This window comes from Strongylocentrotus purpuratus, unplaced genomic scaffold (genome assembly GCF_000002235.5).
Source record: "Strongylocentrotus purpuratus isolate Spur 01 unplaced genomic scaffold, Spur_5.0 spur5_scaffold_16, whole genome shotgun sequence".
Lineage (NCBI taxonomy): Eukaryota > Metazoa > Echinodermata > Echinoidea > Camarodonta > Strongylocentrotidae > Strongylocentrotus > Strongylocentrotus purpuratus.
This window is the reverse complement of record NW_022145601.1, coordinates 32,840,984-32,868,370: the sequence shown is the minus strand read 5'-3', so window position 1 is coordinate 32,868,370 and position 27,387 is coordinate 32,840,984. Positions and strand designations below refer to the sequence as shown.

Here is a 27,387-nt window from a genome sequence, read left to right as displayed (position 1 = left end):
AATCGTACCAGGACCCGTCTATAAAGAGTTGATATTAATCGTGCCTTATTTGCGATTGATATCAGTCGCATTCGCAACTATGTACATAAGAGATAGGAGACTGTTAACTTGCGATCGGTTTAAGGATAATACGGGGCCAAGAATCCATCAATATGGAGGCTTTTTAACACAGTCTAGTCAAACAATGAAATGAAACTTGTTCTTACCTTCATTTTAACGGTGATTTCTCCCATCTTTGAGCTCGTACCAGAAAGAAATCTTCCCCATTCTTGAAGCTCATGGTCTCCCTCGATCTTAGCCGGTGAATCTATAGTCATATAAACAAACCCATTCAACCTCTACTTTAAACTGGATAGCCCAAAAGAAAGATTCAATTTGCGATTAGATTTATCATTCCCCTTATGTACCAAGTTTATAAGACACTGAAATTGGGGCATACATTTCCTTTTGGTTTTGGTGTGCCTCTACCATTATTTTAGCATTTAGCATTTTAATACAATTTTCCCAAAAATAATTCTTCACAAAGAATTTGTGTCAGACGGTTTCAGAGTATTTCAGTTGCACTAGAGTTTGAGTTTGGATCGCTTGATCAATATGAATAGATGCGTTTTCATAAACTTGATATTATAATAGTCAGAATGTACAACACATAGATATTTTAAAATGATAACGATCAATATTGAGTTGATTATGGGTTAACAAGGAATGGTGGGCAACGGACAACAGAGAGTGAACCCAATATAATGTATACACTTACTTCCGACTGGCAAAATATCCTAAAAGCCTTAAAAGGTGGCGTTTGTTTCTGTTTCATGTTGTTTTGATCGTATTCAAATCTCACCATAGAAACACTCGATGATTGTCCTCGCATACTCTCGAATGGCATTGTGGATGAGAAGGGCGTCGTCCCGGTAGTGATAATTAGGAAGCACATCCGGGTCATCCACACCCCTATCCTCCAAGTCTTTTAAGAACGAACCTTGCTGGTCAAGACGCCATTCTTTCCAGGTTCGGTTGATGATTTCAGATACTCCTACACTCCCTGTAACCATTAGTGTGTCCGATATGCTACCCTTACCCATGAGGAGGTCTAGACCTTTGCTGTAATAAGAAGAGGAAGGGAGAGAGGGAGATAGATATGGGCTTGAAAATATGTTTCCTTTTTATTGGCTCACATTTATATACAGTGCGTCCCAGAAAAAACAAAACCGAGAATTATCGATGATTTATCATAACCTAATCACAATTATAATTAATAAATGATACATATTTGGAAAGCTTAGATCCTCTTCTTCCATTATTTTGATGCAACTCATATAATGCATATTTCACGCATGAGTGATTGAAATTAATTTAAAGAGAGGACACCAAAAAGTCATTTGGCAGACGGTATCTGAACTTCAAAGAGAAAATCACATTTCTAGAAAGTTGAGTTTCTGCCCTTTCATATGACACCTCAGTCAGGAAAAGTTAACTAGGAATAACAAAGTTCTCTTTGTTTAAAGTAGTGCTTGCATTTCCATAATTTTATTAAACGAATTCGTTTTCACTGGCTGCCTGCCGTAGCAACAAACGGAATTAACAAAAGACCTAACTCCGTTTCGTTCAAAATCAGCCGTAGACGAAAGACTTCATGCCTGGATGATTGTAAAAACGGGTTTTAAAAATGTGTTTAGCTACATCTTACTTGTTGATTGCGATGATGTTGAGAAAGTGAGGAGCCAGAAGACGAAATATAGGATGAGATGGCGACAAACAATGATGCGTTGCTATGGCAGCGGACTCCATTACGACATGCGTCATTCCAAAATGTGACGCTGCCTGATGCACACTCGCGTCGGCGTTGCAGAAATACATTTTTGCAAGAAGCCATGTGTATTCCGGATCAGAAGGGTAGAAAACCTGATATTATAAAAAGCAAGCAATGTTTTAGATTATGTCGTAACCTGTCGAGAGCCAGAAGGATACTAAGTCACTTAGTTTAACGCCGAGTTAACATTTGTGTTTGTTTATAGCTGTCAACAAGCGATAGGTTACATAAAACGGAAGATGGCGATCAGCACAGAAACGATGTTATTTACAAAGGATAAGTTTCAATCTCTGGTTGGTTTCCTGCCACAACTACCAAAACATCACTCCAAACAATTGTTCCACAAAGTATGTTAAGGCAGCAATCCGTGTCCTAAACGAAATTTAAATGTCGCATCTTGATTGGCAAAACATTATTCCTAACGCTAAACCTAACCAAACGAACCAAAAGGGATCATATGAAGCAGAATATCAAGATTTTAATCTATCCTGTTCTAAATTAAAGCAACGCATACATAAATAGCACAGAAGCAGGTTCATGAAGTTATAATACCTCTTCACAAATTATAAGTACAATGTCATTTGTAGTGTCTTTTTTGTTAATGGCTGTCTTTGCGGTTTTTGTTTTTGTCCGTTGTTATTGTTTTTGTTGTTATTGAATAGGTTACCAAACAAAAATTCATGTGGCAAAAGTTATTTCAAAGGACAATCCAACCCTTTGAAATAAATCGGACCAAAAAAAGATGTACGTGAATTAAAATTTGAAATATGAGATCTCTTAAAGGTACTATGTCCCTTTTGCAGCCAACCTTAAATTATGTAGAACTTTGCAGGAATTATGAATATGTCATGTATGTCCTATCTGTTGAATTTAAACGTTAGCAGTGTCCTAATGTTCAAATTATGCAAAGAAACCCGTTTACTTGCTAGACTTCACGGTCAGACACTATTGAGTGACTGACTGGCTTTTTTCTTCTTTGGTAATAACATATATAAAATGAGCTGTAAAAGGTACATGAGCATTTGTCTACATCAATAACCCACTTCTTGTGATGGCAAAAATATAACTGATTGAATCTTTGCGCAGCATAAAACGTATGACCATTCGGTACAATCGTCTGAAAATCAAGACTATTACTTATTGGCTCTATAGCTCCTAAGTCGATTTGACAACTAATAGTTGTTATTTTCCCACTTGAGGACATTTTCGAGTCCCACCTTTTTTAGGGAAGCTCTAAATAAGTTATATCTTTCAAATGCCGTTAGAATTTAACTTTTTCATTTTTGGGGCCTGCAAATGGGACATAGTATCTTTAACCAATGCGATCCTCAACTTGGCAATTTGGTCAGTGGATTAAAACGAAATCTAGGACAATTCTCCCGTTTGTTTCGTACAAAAATATCAGTCCATTCTCTTTTCCCCCCAAGTGCTTTTTCCGGGCTTTACTCAAAATATGTTATGGCCAGTAATGATATACTTTTTCTATAAAAAAAGACCCTCCCGAGTCATAAATTTAGAAAAATTGAAATTTTAGCCATTTATTGTCTTGGGAAAAAATCTTGTCCGCCATTACGTAACAGTGACATTAACAATTTAGCAAATTTGAAATGCCCATAAGTTTAGCGATTACAACTTTTAACAATTCAAAACATTGTTATATTTTATCTGAATTAATTCAAACTTCCACCATTCTGCCTTTCTGATCTTTTTGCATTATAGCATAGTTGCCTATTAAATTTGGATTTTCCCGTTATGCTCTAAAAAATAAATTTAAAAGTGAGTCTTTACTGGATTATCATCTGCTGGATCTGGGAAGAGTTGAATGGCGACTGGAATAAGATATTTCTCGTTGTTCACGAAAAATAAAGCTTTCGGCGCACACATCTGTGGAAATAAAAGTAAGGCAATGCACAGGTTACTTGTACATTGGTTTGCAAAGAAATACATGACAGCTTAATCATCAATTTTTGGCGTTTATCTCAAAAAGTTGACGATGCTATATATTTTGTTTTACCCACTAAAACTGTGTTAACGATGGACTTTACATCGAATTTCATCCCTTGCAATATAATTTTAAACAAAGAAGTAATGAAAGAAATTTGAATAATAGTTGAATGAAGAGAAGAAAACTGAAAGATCAGCTTCCATCAAAGAAATTCAAGCACACCCACTTATTTACTTAATTTAACAACAATAACAATTATATTCAGACAACTTAAGTAAGCAAGGAAACTGACTAACTTTTATCAGCTATCTAGAAAAGTGACGACATAAATATTGTATATTCGAATAATTCTGTTCACTTTCAATACAAGTTAGAAGTCACTATTTCACCTATACATCTTGTGTAAAAAGTTTATGCATATTTTCTATTTTACACAATAATATATTTTTTATTTTTTATTTAAAGTTGTTAAATCAATCCTCTACTTACTTTTGCTCCTTCCTGGCAAGGTAAATCACGTAAGAACTCGAAATTGATGATAAAAAGTCGTTTTCTGTCTATCGTTTCCTCGATAGTCAGACCTTCAAGTATTGGCTTTAGATCGTCTTCACTGACTGCAAAGCTAAACAAAAATCAAGAAATCCGAGAGAATTTTAATTTATATTTATTCTGGTTCCTGTTTCGGTTTATATTATTCTTAAAGATTACAAGAATATCTACATAATAATACTAAACAAGTGGCGTTAAAATCTGTATTTCTCCCCCCCCCCCCCGCCCCTCTCCATCTGACTCTCTCTCTCTCTCTCTCTCTCACATTCTCTCTCTCTCCCTCCATTAATTCCTCGTCTCTTACACGCACACACGAGCGCGCGCACACCCACCCACACACTCTTTCTCTCTCTGTCTCGCTGTCTCTTTCTCCCTCTCCCGTATGTTTTTCTTTTCATGTTATTATTACCCCAAACAAATAAACAATAACAACATAATAATGTTATTATTTACGGAACTAAGAATGGACTTACAAATGAGTTACATTACATTGTTACATCACTGCCGTTTGGTGGAGAAGTGCTTTATATCGATAACATATATCGGTAAAGCGCTGATAGACATCGTCGATGTATCAAGCGCTGAATGAACGCGGATTAGTATTGTTATTATTATTTCCGAACATCTAAATTGACATACCTATTTGGTATTTGGCTGCAAAGTCGGATATGACTCGGGTTGCATCCATTCATTCGGTTATACCCGAACTCTTTGTCACACCTCCAATTGTTAACCGCCTGTATGTTAATGTTTGAAAGGAAGAGAGAAATAGAGAAACGGAGGAGGAAGAGGGAGATATGAAATAAAAGGCGAATAGTTTATGTATCAAAGAAAAAATGGTCAGCGTTGTCAGATAGTTGAAAAGGAATGGTTCACGTTTGATTGCGTATGGGGTCCCGATCCCTGGCAGACCGGTTGATGGATTAATCACTTGTAGTAAGTGACGTAGCTAAGGGGCCTAACTCTTTTAATTCAAATGGCAAAAAAAAATAGATATGAATAAGAAATAGAGGTAAAGAAAGAATAAACGAAAGGGTGAATAATTAATATAATTAACCATCACCTGCAGGAGTCGCAGAACGTTTTTCGAAGTGGTGGGGGTCATCGTGCAAATGATAGAGCGTAATGCCGTGGTATAGCACTTGTCTACTAAACAAAACGTTAGGGCTGTACCTCAAGCCCCCCCCCCCCCTTTTTTTTTTTTTTTTTTTTTTTTTTTTTTTACCGCGATCCTTGCCATGCACCCCTTACGATCGATTCGCTTTGATTTAATTTGATCTGATGTTTTTCCTTCAATTTTTATATCCATCCCGCTGTATATTATTCCCCCAATCTCGTGCACGATCAAATGCTCCTCCTACAACTGGCCCCATGCTACGCCTTACAAAGTTGATCACTGCCAGACTCACCCATGGTTTAGGAAGAATCGGTGGATAATAGAGGTCCTCCACGTCGTCCAAGGATTGAAATCGTTCGGTCGTGAATTCTCGGATTTTTGCTGCGATCCCGACTTTGAGAGCGATGCTTCGAATGTCCCACTTATTTTGTAAGGGAAAACATGGAACAGTGACAGATATATGCAAATCATTACTATCAAACACAAACAAATGATCACTTGCTTATTAGTATCGTTTCTTCATAAGACGAGTTTTTCCTTAATAGTCTGAAACTTTACATCCTCTTCCCATTTATTTTCACCTTAAACAAAGATCCAAACATAGAGGGCGTTAAGTAGAAATAAAAAAAACCTTAGGTCAAGGTACATTAAAATGAAAGAATCAAGGCTTATTTGAGGAGGCAAAAAGGGCCAAGGAGAGTTATAACTTTCGTTGTCATAAGCAGATATCAATGTAGTAATTTCTTTCTTATACAAATAGTTTTTCGATTCATCTGGACAAGGGGGAAACCGGCGGGGATCAGAACCATCAAGTGGCATAATGCAGGGGCGGCGGAGCGTCTTCCAAAATAGGGAGGGCGCACCAACTAAAAAAGGCACTTTCTGGAATAAAAAAAAGGGGCAATTACAAAGGGAAAAACGACAAAATATATTTGTTAGACATCGGTATATGTCCCACATCGTCACTATTGTGATTACACTACCCGGGATGGTATCAATATTTGTCCTATGTAAAAAAAAAAAAACATGGCACAGTGCCCCCCCCCCCCCCCCCCCCCCCCCCCCACCGGGAGTGTCGCCTCTGGCATAACGGGCAAAAATAAGAGAGAAAACCCAAAAAATCATGTCATTTCAGCAACATTTGTAAGTCACTGGTATCGAATAAGAAATAAATCACGTTTGAATTGTATATGGGGGGTCAACTGTCCCCCCCCCCCCACCCCCAACCTATCAGTACGCACATTCTGTCTCCTTTGAAGCTCATGAAATCAGATGACTTTTCATTCGGAATGTTACATACCTTGTAATCTTCAGAGAAAGCCTCGTCACTCGGAAAGTCTTTAATCTAAATGGGATAAGAGAGATGGAACAATTGCATGAGACAGAAGTACATTGAATCAGCGTGTAAACAGGAACGTTCTTCCCTTACTATGCTCAAAACTGATCTACACCAGATTGAAAACAAATCGTTATATTGAACTACATACATGTATAATACAAAACGATCCACTTAGTCTATACAAACCCATTGGTTACAATTGGGCTATTGCCCTCGGCAATAGCACAATTCTAACCTTCCCTTGAGCGTATAAAAACAACTATTTCTCTCAAAGCAGTCATTAATACTTTAATATTTATTAGGCGCCTAATACTGGTGTTTCTAAGCGCACCATTGTCTAATTAAAAAATTACTAACAATAACTTATAATAAACACACAAATTATAAATCTGTTCTTTATTCAATAAATCATGCATAAATAATAACAATAATTAAAATGAGATCAAACATATAATTACGTGACATCTATTAGTTCCAAAGTTTTCCATGAAACCTTACCCTTGGTATTTGAAGGTCTCCAACATAAGCAAGCTGATAAAGTCGCTTCCTGATTTCCAACTCGTCCCTACGCTGAGCGGCTTTCTCATCGTCCTGTGGTAGAACCATGTCGTACTGCTGAAGATGGAAGATTTTATGAGGCAGGATCCATCGATGAACGGGGAAGATGTATTTTTTCTTGGTCCTGAGGTCCACCACGGTGATGATTTCGCAGCACCAGTCATCGAAGAGCCCGGTGGTGTCGCGCCAAATCTCGATGAATTTGAGATCGGCAAGCGATTTGACTCCAGAAGATATCCTAGGGAATATCAATATTATCATAAGGTCATCAAAACTTTGATCGAAACTTAGAGTTACATACTAATTTGATGATATGACATGGCTAGACCATGGGATTGGGTGGGATATCGAAATTGATTCATAGAAAAATTAGCCCATAATCAATGGGTCAATTACGCCATGCGAGGGGGAGGGGGTGCCGATCAGGCTCGATAAAAAGAAGCATCAACATCTGTCGATGAAAAATATAAAATGGGGAATGTCCAACCCATCATCTTTAGCGAGGCTTCTATATCATTTATTGACGGGTCAGACTGACTGACTGACTGACAACAATGTATCATGAAGTTGTCATCAACAACAACAACGATAACAACGATAGAAAAAAAAAACCCAGCAAGAACGACAACAACAAGAAACCTTGAAGTTGTCGTTCTAATTTTTGTTTTTATAGATATATTTGATTTCTAATATGTGTTGTCATCGTGCGATCCTCAATATATAACCTAGCTGGACTGATCGATGTTCTAGCTAACTGCCTATCTTGTTTATAGTACTACCAACACCTGCACCAACTGCAGTTCTCCAAACTGGAGGAAGCCAAGCCAAGAAGAAGAAGAAGCTGTCTAAGGTTTCAAGATTCAAGATTTATTCATTCCATTCAATAAAAAACATATATGTATATAAAAAATGATACAAAGGTAAAAAAAAAAAAATACAAGTTATACAAACATCAGAAGGTCACTGTTCAGTACATTTAAAGGTCAAGAAATCGAATGGAATTTGGGTCACTGCAAAAGTTCAAATAAATTTTAACTTTTCGAGACTGTGCCTAAGGTGTGAATTAAAATATTTTTGCAATGGATAACTATGCACATAAATAATTTACTGGACAAAGCAACATGGAGGAAATGCAAATTAGTATGAAACTTACCGAAAGTGATCTGTTGAACCCCGTTGAAAGTTGTCCTGGAGTGTGTGATTGAGTTCGATGTCGATTGACCTGTTTTCATCGACGTCATGTAGTGCGATGTAGATGTGAGAATCCGTACCAGATCCCTTGCGATCACCAGTATCGACTGTGACGTCAAAGTAATGAAAACGGTGTTTCTGGGAACTCAACAGTACCCCCATTTCGGACTGTTTTACCCCTCAAGTTCAAGCAATTCTTTCTTCTTACTACTTCTCTTTCTGCCTCTCGATCCCCTCTCCCAAAGTTGATATGTTACTTTCTCTCTTCCCCCTCTCTCTCTCTCTATCTTCTTGAACCTTGAACCTGTGATGAGACAATCCCTGAAGCAGCTTTTCCACGCTAAATTGGGTTAGGATGGATTTTGACAGTAGGTGATGGTACTGACAACAGCAAAACGGTATTTTAAGAATTATATTTACAATGAAATAGTGATGTGCGAGTAAAAACCATGCTTCGATCTATACAGTTTACGGCTTTCTGAAACCTACAGGAGGTTCCAATCCTCTGATAACAGGGCGGCCTCCTGGAAAGCAGCAATGGCAGTAACTGCAGTGGCTGGTAGCTGATTCAAGAAGGGTTTTTTCAATATCTTCTCTCTCTTAGATTGTCATTCAGCATCTTCTAGACGAACAGAATTCAAAACATTTCATTTTAAACTCATGGTTTGATTTCTACACGCATTCCTTCTTGTAATTTTCACACGGTCCTTTCCTGAGGCAGAAATGCTGATGAAATTGGACCGATTGAGGCTGAAACAGATCACAATGAATAATGAATCCACATTAAAAAATTAACGGGAGTCCCAAAACTTGAGAAAACTATGTGATTGTCCTTCAAAGCAGATGACGAAAAAAATGTGAAATGCAATCCACCATATTGTTGCACGTAAATCTGAAAAGTCGCCGTCCAGAAATATTGATCGTGTAAAGATTAAAAACAAATCCAAATAAATGGATCCGTTCTCGAGTTTTACTCTCCTAATTTCCCTCTTTGGGTAGCATCGCCTTCACTGACTCCATAATTGAACTCTCAAGCGAGAAAATTACAGAGTAGTTTAGCACGACGAATTCATGACTCCTGGATTCTTTCACTGGACATCAACAAAGCTCAAAAAGCTTACTTAGTAGTAAAGGCATAAATCTAAAGACTGTATAAAGCAAGGAAAGCAAGTTGCTCCTTAGTCTTTGTAAGCAGATTACCTCTCAGCACGGATGAGTGGAGAAATCGTTATGGTAGCCAATTCAACCACGAAACAAACAACTATCACGACAATGGTAAGGAGATTTATAATCCGAGATCTATTGGATTTATAAAGCAGGGTCCCGGAATTAAAAGTACCAATTAACGATTAAGGTCCTTATTATGTAATGTCCGTTCAACAGGATCACAGTTTCGAACATTAGTTTTGATAATAAGACTTTCATTGATTCGTGTATATAGAATCTTATAGAATCTTGTAGTTCATAATAAGCTGAATGTGGGGCTTCTTTATTTAAAACGTATTTGTCTGCATCTCTTCTCTCATGATATTTGATATCAAAATACTTTTTTTTTTTCATTTTACTTTACTCTTTGTCCATAAAATGCACCTATCGCGATCGACTGCTATCAGTCCATTACCTTGATGTTTACCTTGTGCTCCTGTTTAGTTATATGTCTTGCGGCCCATGGGATCGCTGATCTCCGAAAAAGCGGAGGAAGAACAAGAAGAAGAAGAAGAAGATGGTTATAATTGCGTATATACTGTGAGAAACTTATTACACAAATATCTTTCCACACGTTAATGATGTACTATTTCATAATATTATTGAATGTGGACGCATAACCACTTACTCTGGTTCTTCATTCTTTTATTCAACCGACCCCCCCCCCCATCTCTCTCTCTCTCTCTCTCATTTCCCTCCTCTCGTCTTGATCCTCTATCATTCCCTCTCTCTCTTCCAATCCAGCTGTCTCTCGATCATTCCACACCTTTCATACACACTATCCCCCTACTAACTACCTTTAAGTTAATAATTATGGAGCTTACTTTAATATACCTCACTCTTTCAGTCTCTACCTTGTGCGGTTGTCCTTTATGTTATACTATTTTGAACCTTCACCGATACATTTAAAATGTACAGCTAATTCTGTGGTAGACTCACGTGCGTGTACTATATACTCATGAGTAATCTACATTTGCATAAAGAATGTTTACTTATATTGTCATGATACCTAATACCTATACTCTGTAACTTGGTCTAGAGAAGATCCATTTATCAAAATCGGGGTATGATCGAAGGTGTATCGACGAAAATCGGTTATGATCTCTTCTGTTTTAGTTACGGGAAGTAGTATCAGGGAGTGATCATTGCTAATCTACATTTGCATAAAGAATGTTCACTTATATTGCCATGATACCTAATACCTATACTCTGTAACTTGGTCTACTGAAGAACCATTTATCAAAATCGGGGTATGATCGAAGGTGTTTCGACGAAAATCGATTATGATCTCTTCTGTTTTAGTTACGGGAAGTAGTATCAGGGAATGGTCATTGCACTACCTCACAAACTCATCTATAGCCTTAACGTATGGGTCACCATCTTCAGAAAGGTAACCTGTGATAACAATATCATCCGCATATTTGATGATGCTACACTCTCTTACATCACATAGACAGAGGGAGAAGAGCGCAGGGGAGATGACACAGCCCTGGGGGCGCCCGTGTATTCACAATTCTTGGACAGGATAAGGCGTTACCTATAAGACCACTCTCTGTGGTCTGTCACCTAAAAAAACCTCTGTATCCACAGACTAAACTGGGGTGGGACTTCCATATCAATGAGTTTGTTTATCAGAAGGTGTGGGATAAAAGTGTTGAAAGCACTATAGGTATTAGCCTTGTCTAAATGGGCATAGTAGGTATGTTAATACTGCATCATCAACTCCTCTCTTACACCTGTATGCAAACTGCATGGCGTCGATGTAGGGGATAGTGTATTCAAGAAGGTACTTCATCATGATCTTTTCGAAACATTTCATGACACTACAAGTGAGTGAAATGGGTCGAACATCATTAAGCTCCTTCACTTTCTTCCCTTTTGGAATTGGTCTTATCAAGGATGTTTTCCAAAGAGTCGGGATGTATCCCCTTTCCAGTGAGTGGTTGAAAAGTTCATTAAATACCCCCTGCTAACTGATCCCTACAAAGCAGCTCAAAGCTTCAGTACTTTGTTACAGAAACCGTCAGGCCCCGTGGCTTTATTAGTTTGAGGTGCCCCACAACATCGCCTAACATCATGTTGAGATACAAATTACGTTTTCAGAGTCACTTACAATTTGCCTTAGTCTGAGTGTAACTTCGTCATTTTCAACTGTAAACGTAGATTGAAAACAATTTCTTTTTGTGCTTATCAGTTTACATATGTATTTATTTTAATATGATCAGTGTCATCAATTGTATGGCATACTGCTCCTTGTTTCTGTTGTGCACAGATATCCTGGGTTTGATGACATTTGATGATGTACTTCTTTTGTTTTCATAGTTCATAGTTTTGGTTTTTATTGTAATTGTTGTTGTTTTGACCGAAATACTTTTGAAAAAACATAGTTTCACCATTTATTCTGAATATGGTAATCCATCATGACTTATATTAGCTTATAACTTTTCAAAAATATTATCTGAAAAAAGTATATATTTATAAGTTTGTTGGAAAGTGTGATATACTTGACTTCTCTTGATCAGCCCAATCTTCCATCTAATCGCATATACATATACAGGGGTGCATATAGGTTTTGTTGTTTTGTTTTGTTTATATTGTAATATTGTTGTTTTATTTGTGGTCATACTACCTTAAACCGTACTCATGGTACTGACGTGTAACCCTCTAGAAGATGTCGATCCTGACTTGCATATATATATATAATTCTTCTGAGTCTTCATATTATCTATTTTCAGATTTTAATGCAAATTCACATATGATTCATCTCTAAGTCTTATCTATTTTAATGCCTGAAGACAACCAAAGAATTTTGAACATATTTCTCAATTTATTTAAATGATTAATCGTTCCTTTTCTTTCATAGCAATTTCTTGGATTAACGAAACAACCTTAATCAATTTCAATCTAGATGATTTTAATTTTTTGAATGTTAACGGGATATATAGGCGAGGTGGTGGTGTTGTGCTATTTGTGAAAAATATACTGTATACTATAAGGACAGATATCGTTTATCATCAAAAAAACAACTTGACATGTGAATATATTTGTTTATTGACTTTTTAGATAAAAACCGTTAGAGGTCTACTGTTGGTGACATTTATAGAAAGCCGGGATCAAATCGTGAAATATTCCTTGAATGTTACAACAATTTTATTAACAAAATAAGTAACACATGAATATTTATATAACTGGAGATTTCAATATTTACTTATTTAAAGAGGATGATACTGTTAATGAATTCCTTCGGCCTAACTCTGTACTTGGGATGTTCCCGATTAAAAAAAACCAACTCATATTACACCAAGCAGTGCTACACTTATTGATAATTCATTCACCAATGTCTTTGACTCGGATTTTGACTCAGGTAGTCTATGTTCAGATGTTAGTGACCACTTACTCATTTTCCTTGTCTCTAAAAGCTCTAATACTAATACTTATCAACCTAGCTTAGTTCGCTTTACTCGTAAATACTCAGATAATATAATTGTTTTTCTCGATATGATCTTTTTTATGAAGAGTGGAATAAACTTTATAATAATACAAATGCTAATGACGCATATTCCTTTTTAATAACCGTTTTACTCAATTGTTTGACAAAACTTTTCCTTTGTCAAAAACTAAACAAACCAAAAGAGGCATGAAAAAGTATTAAAAAAAAGTATTTTAAGATGCAGAAAGTTGTTATAAACACCTTTTCCAAAACAATACATTGAATAATGAAAGAAAATACAAACAATATAGAAATAAATTGAATAATCTGTTTAAGCATGCAAACAAAAATCGCATTTTTCTAACAGATTAAAGTCATATAAAGATAATACTAAACATACTTTGTCAGTTATAAACTCATTTAAATTTTACTAAATAAGCCTAAAAAGTCTTTATCTGAGTACTTCTTTAATGGAAAAAAAAGATGTTTGTGATCCACAGCATTTAGCAACTGAATTTAATCAACATTTTATAAACTGTTGTAGACGGATAACCAGATCAATGGTCAGTTATCCAACAATTCTTTAATCCTATAACAGAAAATTAAGGCATAAAGATTAGTAATTCACTACACAACAGTAGTTCTGTAGGATTTTATAATCTAAGTACTAACTTAATGAAAAAAATATGTATATTGTACAGCCAGTAGTATTTATTTTTAATCTCTCTCTTTCTACAGGCTTAGTCCCAGATAAATGAAAAATAGCTAAAATAACCCCTGTATTAAAAAAGATGACCCTCATAAGTTTGATAATTATAGGTCCATATCTATTATGCCGTCTATACCAAAGTTGTTAAGAAAATGTATCTATAACCGACTATATTTATTTTGTTTAAACAACAAAATTCTCAGGGTCTCACAATATATGGCTTTAGGAAAAATCACTCCACTACACATGCTATGATAAAATTACAGGATAAAGTTTCGTCAGCAATTCATACCAATACTTTTTCCATTGGAATTTTCATGGACCTTTCTAAAGCTTTTGATCATAGAATACTATTAGGGGCATACCACTATCTTGGTTCGAAAGTTATCTTTCAAACAGATCTCAATATGTAGTTTATAATAACAATTCATCAAATTCTTCCTCTATTACACAAGGCGTACCACAAGGTTCTTTCCTAGGTCCTCTACTGTTTTTAATTTACATTAATGCTCTTACACATTCTTCTGACAAATCTAATTACATTAATATACGCTGACGATACCACTTTAATTTACACCCAACCTAACACTCACAACTTACAAAATAATATTAATACTGAATTAGACAAAGTAACAAAATGGTTCAAATAAAAAAAATTGTTGATAAATCCTAGTAAAACAAATTACATTACTTTCTTTCATAGGCAGTCAAATTCCATCGATTTGCTTATTGACATTTTGTCAACAACAATAGATGAGGTTCCATTAAATAAGGTTAAAAGTGTTAAATTTCTTGGTGTTTATATTTATTATAATATGCAATGGGACACTCATGTCAATAAAGTCACTCAAAAGGTATCTACATGTACTGATATATTATACAAATTAAAAGACTCGCTTCCACCTTCAGCATTAATACTACTTTATAATGCATTCATGCTTTCATATTTAAATTATTGTGTTGCTGTTTGGGGGTAATTATAGTTGATCTAAACTAGATAAACGATTTAAAAAAAATTTAAAGCCCTTTGCATACGCCTGGGATGTCATTACCGTGCCTATTCTGCCCCACTGTTTAGAAAATGTCAATCTTTTAATATTTTTGATTTGTACTACTACTCCATTGCCCTCCTTGGTTTCGTTTACTTTCAAAATAAATCACCTGTTAATATATGTCAGATGTTCACTCTTAATTACCAGATACATAACCACAATACCCGTTTTAAGGATTCTTTTCACTTATGGCTAGTAAAAACAAATAAGGTAATGAAATCAGTACGAAATAACTTCCCTGTGGTTTGGAGCTCCATCCCCAAAGATCTCTGAATGCAAGTCAATTACTTCGTTCAAAACAAATTTGAAGCAGTTTCTTTATCTCAAATATGATTTTTTTTTTTTTTTTTTAATATTTGTGCTCTATATTTTTATATATGTATTTTTGTTGTTTTGTTGTTGTTATATTTGATTTACATTATGCTATAAATGCTTTTGGAACTACGCTTGTAGAAGACCTAAGGGCTTTATTTATGTAGTTCCCCATTTCATTTTCTAAATTTGTTCATTAATTATTTGTACTTTTTGTAACAATGTATTTTTCAACCAAGAATGAAATAAATGAGAATTGAATTGAATAATTATTTATGATTAACTTATTTTTAGACCATATGGATAGAAAACTTATTAGAGATTAGACAAAATCGGAATTAAACGGCATGACTATAAGCCTAAATGTTCATTAGACCGAATGAAAAGTAGACTAAATTATTATTAGGCCATGTGTTAGTAAACCGGTTGGGTGTAAACCATATGGGAATAGACCAATTGGGAAGTAGACGAACTGGTTGTAGACAAAACTTGTTTGGGGTGCAGATACGTATATGGAGTCTCTCTTGTTCTGTTCCTTCTAAATGCTGATTGAGTTGGGAACTTGTTTGGGATGGAGATAAGTATATGGAGTCTCTCTTGTTCTGTTTCTCTCATCAATGATCTCTCCCGCTCTTTCCAAGTCTTTTCGGAACCTAAAAGTTTAAGAAGAAAGGTGATGGTCATGAGCTGACTATTACGAAATTTAATGACAGAAAATTGAATAAGAACGATTTTGTAAGAAGTCATCCGATCGTTTTCCGCAATTTCAAACAAATATTTTTCCCAAAGATTTTGTATGCCTTTTTAAACAACAACAAAAACACAGATCGTCTGAAATGTAATGGTAGTGTACGAGACAGTCCCAATTTTACAATGAATAGTGCATTCGTTAGAAAAGCGCAATGTGTACCAGTGGCGGATCCAGGATTTCCAAGGGGGAAGGGGGGGGGGCAGAAATTAAAAAATCGCAGTTTACCTCTCCATATCTGAACAAGCCTTTAAACCGTGGCGATTTTCCTTCATGTGTAAAGTGAACGGCAAATGCGCGCAACAAAGGTCCAATGCGTATGCACTGAGCTCTGTATTATATGATACAGAAACGTGAAGTGTATTGCACTTTCGTCATTACTAGAAAACCGCCTCATATCGAGTTAACAAAGATTTACAGTATCTTACTTGTTCAACGCCTTTAGTCCAACAGGATGATAGATGTACTGTAGTTCGAAGTCACCAAGAGGTTTGGTACCTCGCTCACTTAAAACCTTACCGACGGTCATCATTTGAACGATGTCGTGTTTGGTCGGAAGCTGAGAGAACACCTCTTGTTCACTCAAGGGTTCCTGAAGAAGAGTCAAATAATTGACGGCAGATTCTTTAATTAACACAAATTCATTTATGTCACAAATTATGAAATCGTATTTACTGAAAAGGAATTTTATTTCATAGATGTTATAAACTTACTTGAGGATCAATGAAAATGTAAACAATCAGCGGGAGATTACTTTTAGGACTATTTCAACCTCATTTAGTATCTCAGTGCCGTCATAACAAGTGTAAGAGCTCCTTGAATTAGTTTAGTCAACGTTTTAAATACGACTGATTGAAAAGTAGGGGCATACTTATTCAGGACATCCCCTCCCTCAATTTTTTTTAAATTCAATTCTCGAGCCCTCCACAGGCTATTTAGTAATAATATTCACAGAAATAAACAAATAAAAATATATGTGCACCTTTAAAGGGGAAGTCCACCCTGAAATTAAGTTAGTTTTAATAGGAGTAGAAAAATGAGAGAAACAAGTCAGTGAAAGTTTGAGCAAATTCCGATTAAAATAAGGAAGTTAGGATTTTTGAAGTTGTGATCAATCAAACACAAATTGGCAACTCTATGACGTATCATGCGAGCTCAACTTCCATTTGCTCAGTACTAAAAAAATCTAAAATTTTCATTTTCCCTCAAGAAAAATTTCAACCATACATGCACCCTAAATATAATAATTGCAAATATGTTTCTATACTCCCCCTGCAAGGAACAAATATATATTCCGTCATCAATAACGAAGAAAACATGATTTTATGGACTATTATGCACAAAGCAAATGAAGGAGAGCTCGTATAATAAGTCACAGAGTTGCCAATTTGTATTTGATTGATCACAACTTCAATAATTCATAACTTTCTTATTTTCATTCAGAATTTGCTCAAACTTTCACTCACCTGATTTTCTTATTATTCTGCCTCTATCGAAACAAACTTATTTCGGGGATGGACTTTCCCTTTAAACACATTCAAAATAATCTTTCCATACAAACAACAATTGTAGCAGCTGCCACTTTAAATCAAAATATCTTTCCATTCCAGATAGACGTACAGTATATTTCTCATCTTTATAATATTGTAAAACTTTCTTTTTCAACCTATCAAAAAGCGGAACAATACTATTCAGTTTAAAAATAAACATCTGTTGTTGAATAATATAACAATGCAATTTAGGGCATCGTTTCTCTAGTCTTCAAAGCCAAAAAATATATTTTGTAAAGTAAACAAAATTCTAATTTGAGTTCTTTTATTAAATCCAGTTTGAGGTTTCATTTCAAATCTTTCTACTTATCTCAAATTCATAACAGAAATGTATTATCTTCTATATCTTCTATAGAAGATATTATCTTCTATTTCTTTTCCACAAAATGAACATTTTTCATAGTCTACAATTATCATCCTAAAAAGTTGTTTATCTAAACACAAAATTCTATTTAAAATAGTATACTGAAAGTATTTCAGACTAATAACTGGTGTGAATTGAAATATCATAACGTTATATTTTTTTTACCAATACAGCTGGTAAATTATAATGCAAATATCGTTCCCACATTGAACTTATTAGAGACAACCATTTTGTTTCTCCAAAAAGAACGTTATTAATGTATCTACATCCTTTTTTTTCATGAATAAGTACTTTAATATGGGAAGGAATCAAAGGTTCTCCCAAATTTGTTTGACATGTTTTTATAAATTTCATTATATCTACACTTTATTACTTGACAAACTGAATAATGAGACACACATAATTAAGCTTCAAATTAGACTTCTCCTCACATTTCTTCTGTGACAATAACTTTCCATTACTATCCATCAAATCGTTAATAAATCGAATACCCTTTTCATACCAGGATTTTAAAAAAAATAGACTCATTGCCAATTTGAATTGAGCTATTAATCCATAGAGATTCCGATAACCAAACTTTCTTACATGCTTTAATTAACAATGACATGCCCCCAAAAACTTCTTTCCAAAATGGATGGCCAGTTACATAAGATAGTTTAACAAAATAATTATCACCAAAACTGATCATAAATGTTTTTTGTAAAAATGACTGCATTAAATGACCAACATTTGTATACATATTCCAAATAATTCTTCTAGCCAATGTTAGCTTTAGAGCTTTACTTAAAAAGTCTATGTCAATCGTTTTTACGCCACCTTTTTAATATGAACCGACAACTTGTTTTCCGTTTATTTTATAAGGCTTATTTTTCCATATAAACTTTAAAAATTGTATTTTTATATGTGTCATTAAAAGTAAAGACCAGTATTGCAAACGCCCCAATTTCAAAAAATGAAATGGAAGCTCTCATTACCAATCATGTGAAAGAATATGTTTTGACTAATACATGATGATACAAAATTTGCCGGGAAACCGCCTACTCATTCATATATTTGGTAAATTTGTTTCTCTCATGGACTGTGAGAGATATAGGGTAGTCCCATATACATCTTTCTGTGTATAGTGCTTGTAACTTTACGAAGAATGGGCCAAATTTCTTATCATTTTGATGATTCCAGAACCTTGCAGATGCTAGATGCTAGATGATCAACCTTTTCTGATCGATTCCACAACGTTTCTTTCACAATGCAATCGCATGACCATAACTGGTCTTTACCTTTAAATCAACAGATGGGTTTGGAATTAACATAAACAAATGATTAAATTGTGGTAATAATAATGACTTAAAAATTGTTATTCTCCCCAAACAAAACAGTTATATTTCGCTTGATCCAGGAAATCATTTTTCGTTTCACTCTATCAAATATTCTATCATAATTATAATCTTGCATTTTGGTAATATGAACATGAAAGTCTGTTCCAAGGTATCCAAAATAACCATTACAAACAAAGTCTATATTTCATCCTTTTAGTTTTAAGTCATTATTATCTTTTGAAGCTACAATCCAAATTCCTTTTTTAATAATTTATCCTTAGTATAACCCCATCCCCAGGGATTACGCTCGTGGCACACGCGGAATAAAAGCTAGTTTAGAAATGGCGCAGTAAAACCGCCGCAAAGAGCTGCCGCGGTAATATTATTTTACGTGTTAATGAATGTCAACTACGCGCAACGAGCGATCTGCACGTCTCCACTGAGCGCTGTGTCATAAGATCCAGAATGTGAAGCATGCAACACTCACTATGAATATGACGGACAAAGAAAGAGGACAAAATATACAGTTCCTCAGGTAGATAAAGGAACACCCCTTCACTGCTATATTGTGTAAAAATGTGTAGAACAGGTGTCACATGCATATTCACCTGTTCTACTCATTTTTACATAATAGCAGTGAAGGGATGTTCCTTTGTCTACCACACCAATTATTGAGGGTAGAATGAGGAACTGTATATTTTGTTCTCTTTCTTTGTCCGTCATGTTCATAGTCACTTTACGTCACCTTTAAAAAAAATCACGCTGTTTTACCTCGTCATATCTGAACGAGCCTTCAGAGTCAGACTTTGGTGGCAAACTTACCTTTGATGTGGGAGGATCCCCATGAAGCCATAGAGGGTAACTTGGCGGGAAAGCGTATTGATCATAAATTCCGAAGTTAACGGCTGCATGGGTGACGCTGCAGATGAAGATGAAACCCGTCACGACTTCTGAAACATCTTCCGCTGTCCGAAAGTTCCCATCGTTGGGGACGCCCTATTTATTGATTTAATGGGTCATTTTCGTGTTGTTATAAAAATGTGATGCGTATGCATCTTTCTTTAGTACCTCGTCTAAAAGGTCTACACTACTTGATGGGTACTCTATAAAGAGCAAGCCATAAGGTTTGTCCTCCCTAGCAACAACTAATGTATGCAATTTGCATTCTGACTATGGAGATAATGATTATTGAATTATTATAGGCAAGTGGAATAACATTTTGCTATATGTTAAAGGGATAGTCGAGTTCTGTTGAACACAAAATCAGATTATTTTTTGGGGGTGAGATAATGAAAAACTGAGTGTCAAATTTGAACGAACATACAATTTAAATGACATAATGATCTTTGTTTGATCAAAATCGGTTCAGAGACGGCTGAAATATCCATAAATATAACCATTTCTAATATTTGTGTACCACCACAAATATTAGATAATTTGAAAAAGCCGTTGAAAAAACTAAATAGCGACTTATACGTTTTATTCTAGCCAATACCGATGTCGGCTATTTGTTGGCTTTCTCGTGTTGGTTATAATACGCACAACCAGCCGGTCTATGTATTGTTATTATTAATTAATTAATTAATTAATTAACAGTTACCGTATTTTTCTTAAAGTAGAGCTGCCTTGGTATGATCCTATTGGCTAAATTTCACACGTTTTGGGGTCTACAGTTACCTTCATAGAAATTGTAGGTCCTAATAAATAAGAATAAGAGCAATAACCATGCACTTTGAGAGCATTTTCCGTCTAAAACAAGAAGTCAACTATCCCTTTAACGTGTACAAATTTGAGTACATATTTAATATGGTCTATTGAAAAGTTATTGTTTTTTTTTCTTTCTCGATGGTGAATGTTATTACAAAAGTAAAGTGGAACAGCTCTTTGACTTCTGGTAATAATGAATTAGATTTCATGAGAAACTGGCATGAGGAAAAGCAGCAGTAAAGATGTCATCACTATTATCACCTTTTGTACATTTTGTACATGTTTATTTAACAGAGCTTTCTGTATTCACTGAAGATTATGCGGTAAGTTTCAATATTTTTCCGGACTTTTGACGCAGTATTCAACGGATGTTGAATGTAGTTATTCCCATGGACTGCACACACATCAAGTAATGTCAGGGCCCCGTCTTTAATATAAAAGTTAAAATTAATCAACTCATTTGCGATTGATATCAGTCGCACCTATGTACATAAAAGATAGGAGACTGTAAACTTGCGATTGATTTGGAATACGGGTACCAGAATACAAGAATCTGGACTTTTTAACACTATCTGCTCAAACAATTAAATAATACTTGTTCTTACCTTCATTTTAACGGTGATTTCTCCCGTCTTTGAGCTCGTACCAGAAAGAAATCTTCCCCATTCTTGAAGCTCATGGTCTCCCTCGATCTTAGCCGGTGAATCTATAGTCATATAAACAAACCCATTTAACCTCTACTTTAGACTGGATAAAACTGAAATCGCCGAAAAGAAAGATTAAATTGGTGTTTAGATTTATCATTTACCTTAAATACAAGTTTATAAGACAGTTAAATTGGGGCATGCATTTCCTTTTGCTTTGGGTGTGCCTATACACTTTTTAGCATTTCGCAGATAAATATAATATTATTTTAATATGATTTTTCAAAATAATGAACTTCACACAAAATAATTTGTGTCAGACTGTTTCAGAGTATTGCAGCTGCACTAGAGTTTGAGTCTGGATTGCTTGATCAAAAGGGATAGATGCGTGTCTATAAACTTGATATTATAATACTCAGTATGGTATCTATTTATTTGGAATAGAAAACACATAGATCTTGACAAATGATAATGATCAATATTGAGTCGATTATGGGTTAACCAAAATGGTGGGCTACGGGAAACAGAGAATGAAACCAATATACAGTCAACAGCTGAATTTACTTACGACTGGCAAAAAATCTTAAAGAATGCCTATAAAAGTGTGTGTTTTTTGGTTAAATGATGTTTTTTTTTCGATTTTAAATCTCACCATAGAAAAATTCGATGATTGTCCTCGCATATTCTCGAATGGCATTGTGGATGAGAAGGGCGTCGTCCCGGTAGTGATAATTAGGAAGCACATCCGGGTCATCCACACCCCTGTCCTCCAAGTCTTTTAAGAACGAACCTTGCTGGTCAAGACGCCATTCTTTCCAGGTTCGGTTGATGATTTCAGATACTCCTACATTCCCTGTAATACTTAGTTTTTCCGATATGCTACCCTTACCCATGAGGAAGTCTAGACCTTTGCTGTAAAAAGAAGAGGAAGGAAGAGGGGGAGAGACAAAGAGAGAGAGAGAGAGAAAGATGAAGTGAGAGAGAGAAGAGGGGGTAAAATAAGGGCTTGAAAATATGTTCCTTTTTCATTGACTCACATTGTATATATGACAAAATTTAAAAGATTTAACAAAAAATGGAGCTACATCTTACTTGTTGATTGCGATGATGTTGAGAAAGTGAGGAGCCAGAAGACGAAATATAGGATGAGATGGCGACAAACAATGATGCGTTGCTATGGCAGCGGACTCCATTACGATGTGCGTCATTCCAAAATGTGACCCTGCCTGCTGCACACTCGCGTCGGCGTTGCAGAAATACATTTTTGCAAGAAGCCAAGTGTACTCCGGATCAGAAGGGTAGAAAACCTGGTCGATATTATAAAAAGCAAGCAATGGATTAGATTTTGTGCGCCAACTTCAAGGGATCGTAACCTTTTGAGAGCCAGAAGGGTATTAAGTCACATGGCGGACTGAGGCGAAATCTAGGACAATCCTATCGTTTGTTGCGTACAGAAATATCAGTCATTTCTCCCAAATGCCTTCTTCCTGGGGCTCTGCACAAAATATGTCATGGATAGTATATTATTAAACTTTCTCTAAAAAGAAAAGACCCTCCCGAGTCAAACATTTTGACAAATTAATTTTAGTCATTTTGTCGTCGTCCTGCACTAAGTCACAGTGACATTAACGATTTAGCCAATTTGAAATGTACATAAGTTTAGTGATTACAATTTTTTAAAATTCAAAATATTCTTATATTTTATCTGATTTAATTCAAACTTTCTTCTTCTTCTTCTTCTTTTTGAAGATAATCTGCCTCCTTCAATACTGAAGATTCTTGCAGATGCCGTATATTCACCAGTACGCTAATCTGATTTGTTTGCATTATTTCAGAATAGTTGCCTATTAAATTTGGATTTTACTTTAATGCTCTAAAAATAATATTCAAAAGCGAGTCATTACTGGATTGTCATCTGCTGGATCTGGGAAGAGTTGAATGGCGACTGGAATCAGATATTTCTCGCTGTTCACGAAGAATAAAGCTTTCGGCGCACACATCTGTGGATATTAAAGTAAGGCAATTTGAGGCACCGATTAATCACTAAATTAAAGGTAGATCTCAGAAAATTGGCGTTGCTATAGGCCTATATATTTTTTTTTTAATAAAAACACTATAACTGTGATAACGATGGACTTAACATCGAATTGCATCCCTTGCAACAAAAGTTTAAACGAAGAAGTAATGTAAGAAATATGAATGACAGTTGAAAGAAGAGAAGAAGAAATAAAGATCGATTTCCATCAAATAAATTCAAGCAGACCTACTCATTTACTTAACTGAATAACACTAGCAATTAAAATCGCACATCCTAAGTAAGCAAGGAAACTGACTAACGTTTACCATCTATCTAGAAAAATGATGACGTAAATAATGTATATTCGAATATTTCTGTTCACTTTCAATACAAGTTAGAAGTCATGATGTCACCTATTAATCTTGTGTAAAAACTTTATGCAAATTTTCTATTTTACACAATTATTAAAAAAAAATTGTATTTAAAGTTGAAAAATCGAATATCTAGATACCTTTTCTCCTTCCTGGCAAGGTAAATCACGTAAGAACTCGAAATTGATGATAAAAAGTCGTTTTCTTTCAATTGTTTCCTCGATAGTCAGACCTTCAAGTATTGGCTTTAGATCGTCTTCACTGACTGCAAAGCTAAACAAAAATCAAGATATCCAAGAGAATTTTAATCCGTACTTATGCTGGTTCCTGTGTAGGTTTATATTATTCGTAAAGTTTACAAGAATATCCACATCATATACTAAACAAGCGGCGTTAAAATCGTTATCTCTTTCCCCCTCCCTCCCTCTGTCTCTATCTGTCTCTCTTTTTCTCTCACTCTCTCACCTGCTCTTTTACCTCTCTTTTGCTCCATTTATTCCCCGTCTCTCGCGCGCGCACACGCGCGCACACACACACACACACACACTAACTCCCAAAAGCCTTTTTTTACCTTAATTTGTTCTCTTCTCTTTTTTGTCTTACCCCGAACCCATAAACAACAACAAAATAATGTTAATAGTTTAAACATATTTGTGGCATACACCCAGTAAATAAGATCGATTGATCGATCTGTAATTGAAAATTTTTCTGACTTGTTTTTCAAGTACAGATCGATCAATCGATCTTATTTACTGGGTGTATGCCACAAATATGTTTAAACTATTGAAATTTCTCCCAGGAAGCATTACATTTATAAAAGTTATTGTCCTATGGCGGACTAATGAATATTGATAAGTCAGAATAAATCAGGAGAGCTTGGGTATTTGTTTCTAGTTCATCGTGACTGTGCCATGGACCAGTGATGGCCTGGTGGTAGAGTCGCTGCCCGGCAAGCAGTAGATGGCAGGTTCAAATCCCGCTGGTTCCAAGATTTTTTTCTGACTTGTTTTTCAATTACAGATCGATCAATCGATCTTATTTACTGGGTGTATGCCACAAATATGTTTAAACTATTGAAATTTCTCCCAGGAAGCATTACATTTATAAAATAATGTTATATACTTATGGACCTAAGAATTGACTTATAAATTATATATATTTCATAGTTGCACTTAAAAACTGTTATGTGTAATCAAGGATCACTGAAATATGGTGGATAAGCTTTGATTGTTTGGGTATTACTGAAAATCTAAATTGACATACCTATCTGGTATTTGGCTGCAAAGTCGGATATGACTCGGGTTGCATCCATTCATTCGGTTATACCCGAACTCTTTGTCACACCTCCAATTGTTAACCGCCTGTATGTTTATGTTTGAAAGGAAGAGAGAAATAGAGAAACGGTGGATTAAGTTGGGTAGGGAAGAGGAAGAAGGAAAATATGAATTAAAATGCAAATAGTATTCGATATTATTATTATTATCATTATTATAAGATGAACAAGAGAATAGTGTATGTATCAAAGAAAAATTGGTCAACGTTACATTGTCACATAGTGGGAAATAATGAGCTGACTTTTAATTACATTATGCGGTCCGGATCCCTGGCAGACCTGATGATGGATTCATGACGTAGCTATGGGGGCCTACTTATTATCTCTTATTTCGAAATGGCATAAAACAAAAATAAAGGGGAATAGGGAATAGAGGTAAAGAAAGAATAACAAAAGGATGGATAATAAATATAAAGGGGAAACTGAAACAACATCACCTATCGCCTGCAGAAGTTGCAGAGCGTTTTTGGTAGTGGTGTTGGCTCCAGTGGCGTACGCAGGATTTTTTCAAGGAGGGGGGGGGGGGAGTTTTAACATTTTGACATCGGGCAAAAATGTCGCAACGACTCAGCCCGCCGCTGAATAAGCGGGGGGGGGGGGGGGGGGGGGGGGGGAGAGTAACACTTTTTTTTTTTTTTTTTTTTTGGTCTCGAAATTTTAAAATTTGACATTTTGCTTCATAGGGGGGGGGGGGTAAGGTCAGTTTTTTTTTAGGTCAGCCATTGGCATAATTTTTATTTTATTTTTTATTATTAAACAAAACAAAAAAATCCACAAGGGGGGGGGGGGTTGCTCAGAAATACACAACATAAAAAAAAATCAAGGGGGGTTAACCCCCCCCCCCCCCCCTGCGTACACGCCTGGTTGGCTCATCATGCGAACGATCGAGTACAATGCAGTGTTATAGCACACGTATACTAAAAAAACATGGCGCTATACCGCAAGCCCCCCCACCCCCCCCCCCCCCTGTACCGCGATCCTTGCCCTACTCCCTTACGATCGACTCGCTTTGATTTAATTTGATCCGATTTGTTTTCCTTCAATTTTTTATATCCATCCCGCTGTCTATTATTCCCCCAATCCCGTGCACGATCAGTGCCCCTCCAATAACTGGCCCCATGCTACGCCTAACAAAGTTGATCACTGCCAGACTCACCAATGGTTTAGGAAGAATCGGTGGATAATAGAGGTCCTCGACGTCATCCAAGGATTGAATTCGTTTGGTCGTGAATGCACGGATTTTGGCTGCGATCCCAACTTTGAGAGCGGTGCTTCCAATGTCCCACTTTTTTGTCAGGATAAATATGGAACATTGAGAAAGATATGCTAATCATTACAATTACAAAAAGAAAAAGAAGATCACTTGCTTATTTTTATCGTTTCCTCATAGGATGAGTTTGTCCTTAATAGTCTGAAAGTCTACATCCTCTTCCCATTTATTTCTCACCTTCAATAAAGCACCAAGCAAAGAGTACTTTTAGTAGAAGGAAAAAAAAAAGGTCGAGGTACATTCAGATGACAGAATCAACGCAACTATTTACTTTAATCATATATGAGGGGCGAACAGAGCCAAGGAGAGTTATAGCTTTCGTTATCATATGCAGATATCAATGTGATAATTTCTTTCTTATATACAATTTTTTTCTCGATTCATATGGACAAGGGGGCACATCCTTTCTCCTTTAGAGCTCATGAAATATTAGATGACTATTTCATTCGAAATGTTACATACCTTGTAATCGTCAGAGAAAGCCTCGTCACTCGGAAAATCTTTAATCTACATAAGGTGAAAGAGATGGAACAATTGCATAAGACAAAAGTTCATTGAATCAGCGTGTAAAGAGGAACGTTCTACATTTACTATATATATGCTAAAAACGAATCTACAATTGAACTATATATATAATTTAAAGGTATCTATATACTAATTCCATTTAAAACCATGACGCACTAATCACATGATTCAACAATTATATAGAGGATATAGAAAATAAATAAATCACATACATTTTGTTTTACTGGTGTCCATCTGAAGGATTTTGCAGTAAAATATATTACACAAGAGAATAGAGAATAGAAAAACCAATACGTCAAATTACATGAGAAAACAGTGAGCACA

At 35.5% G+C, this 27,387-nt stretch overlaps 1 protein-coding gene across 7 annotated transcripts in view; it reads right to left on the bottom strand.

Annotated features, from left to right (window-relative positions):
- The window catches only part of LOC585142 (allene oxide synthase-lipoxygenase protein), a 42,676-nt gene that overhangs the window by 3,872 nt on the left and 11,417 nt on the right, over window positions 1-27,387 (bottom strand). Inside the window, exons 3-13 of one of the 7 annotated variants that reach the window (XM_030987307.1) lie at window positions 27,001-27,045; window positions 26,425-26,553; window positions 25,199-25,296; window positions 24,076-24,208; window positions 23,452-23,547; window positions 22,640-22,854; window positions 22,200-22,459; window positions 21,509-21,609; window positions 20,019-20,192; window positions 16,395-16,558; window positions 15,754-15,871 (exon numbers count right to left, since the gene is read on the bottom strand). In XM_030987307.1, coding sequence (XP_030843167.1) covers window positions 15,757-15,871; window positions 16,395-16,558; window positions 20,019-20,192; window positions 21,509-21,609; window positions 22,200-22,459; window positions 22,640-22,854; window positions 23,452-23,547; window positions 24,076-24,208; window positions 25,199-25,296; window positions 26,425-26,553; window positions 27,001-27,045 — 1,530 coding nt within the window. In that variant the 3' untranslated portion in view covers window positions 15,754-15,756. Of the gene's footprint in view, window positions 1-206; window positions 308-841; window positions 1,102-1,687; window positions 1,903-3,598; window positions 3,695-4,244; window positions 4,378-4,943; window positions 5,042-5,713; window positions 5,843-6,721; window positions 6,767-7,258; window positions 7,557-8,471; window positions 9,645-15,753; window positions 15,872-16,394; window positions 16,559-20,018; window positions 20,193-21,508; window positions 21,610-22,199; window positions 22,460-22,639; window positions 22,855-23,451; window positions 23,548-24,075; window positions 24,209-25,198; window positions 25,297-26,424; window positions 26,554-27,000; window positions 27,046-27,387 lie in introns of those variants that run through there. The other 6 variants (XM_030987308.1, XM_030987302.1, XM_030987309.1 and 3 more) reach the window with 6 other exon arrangements.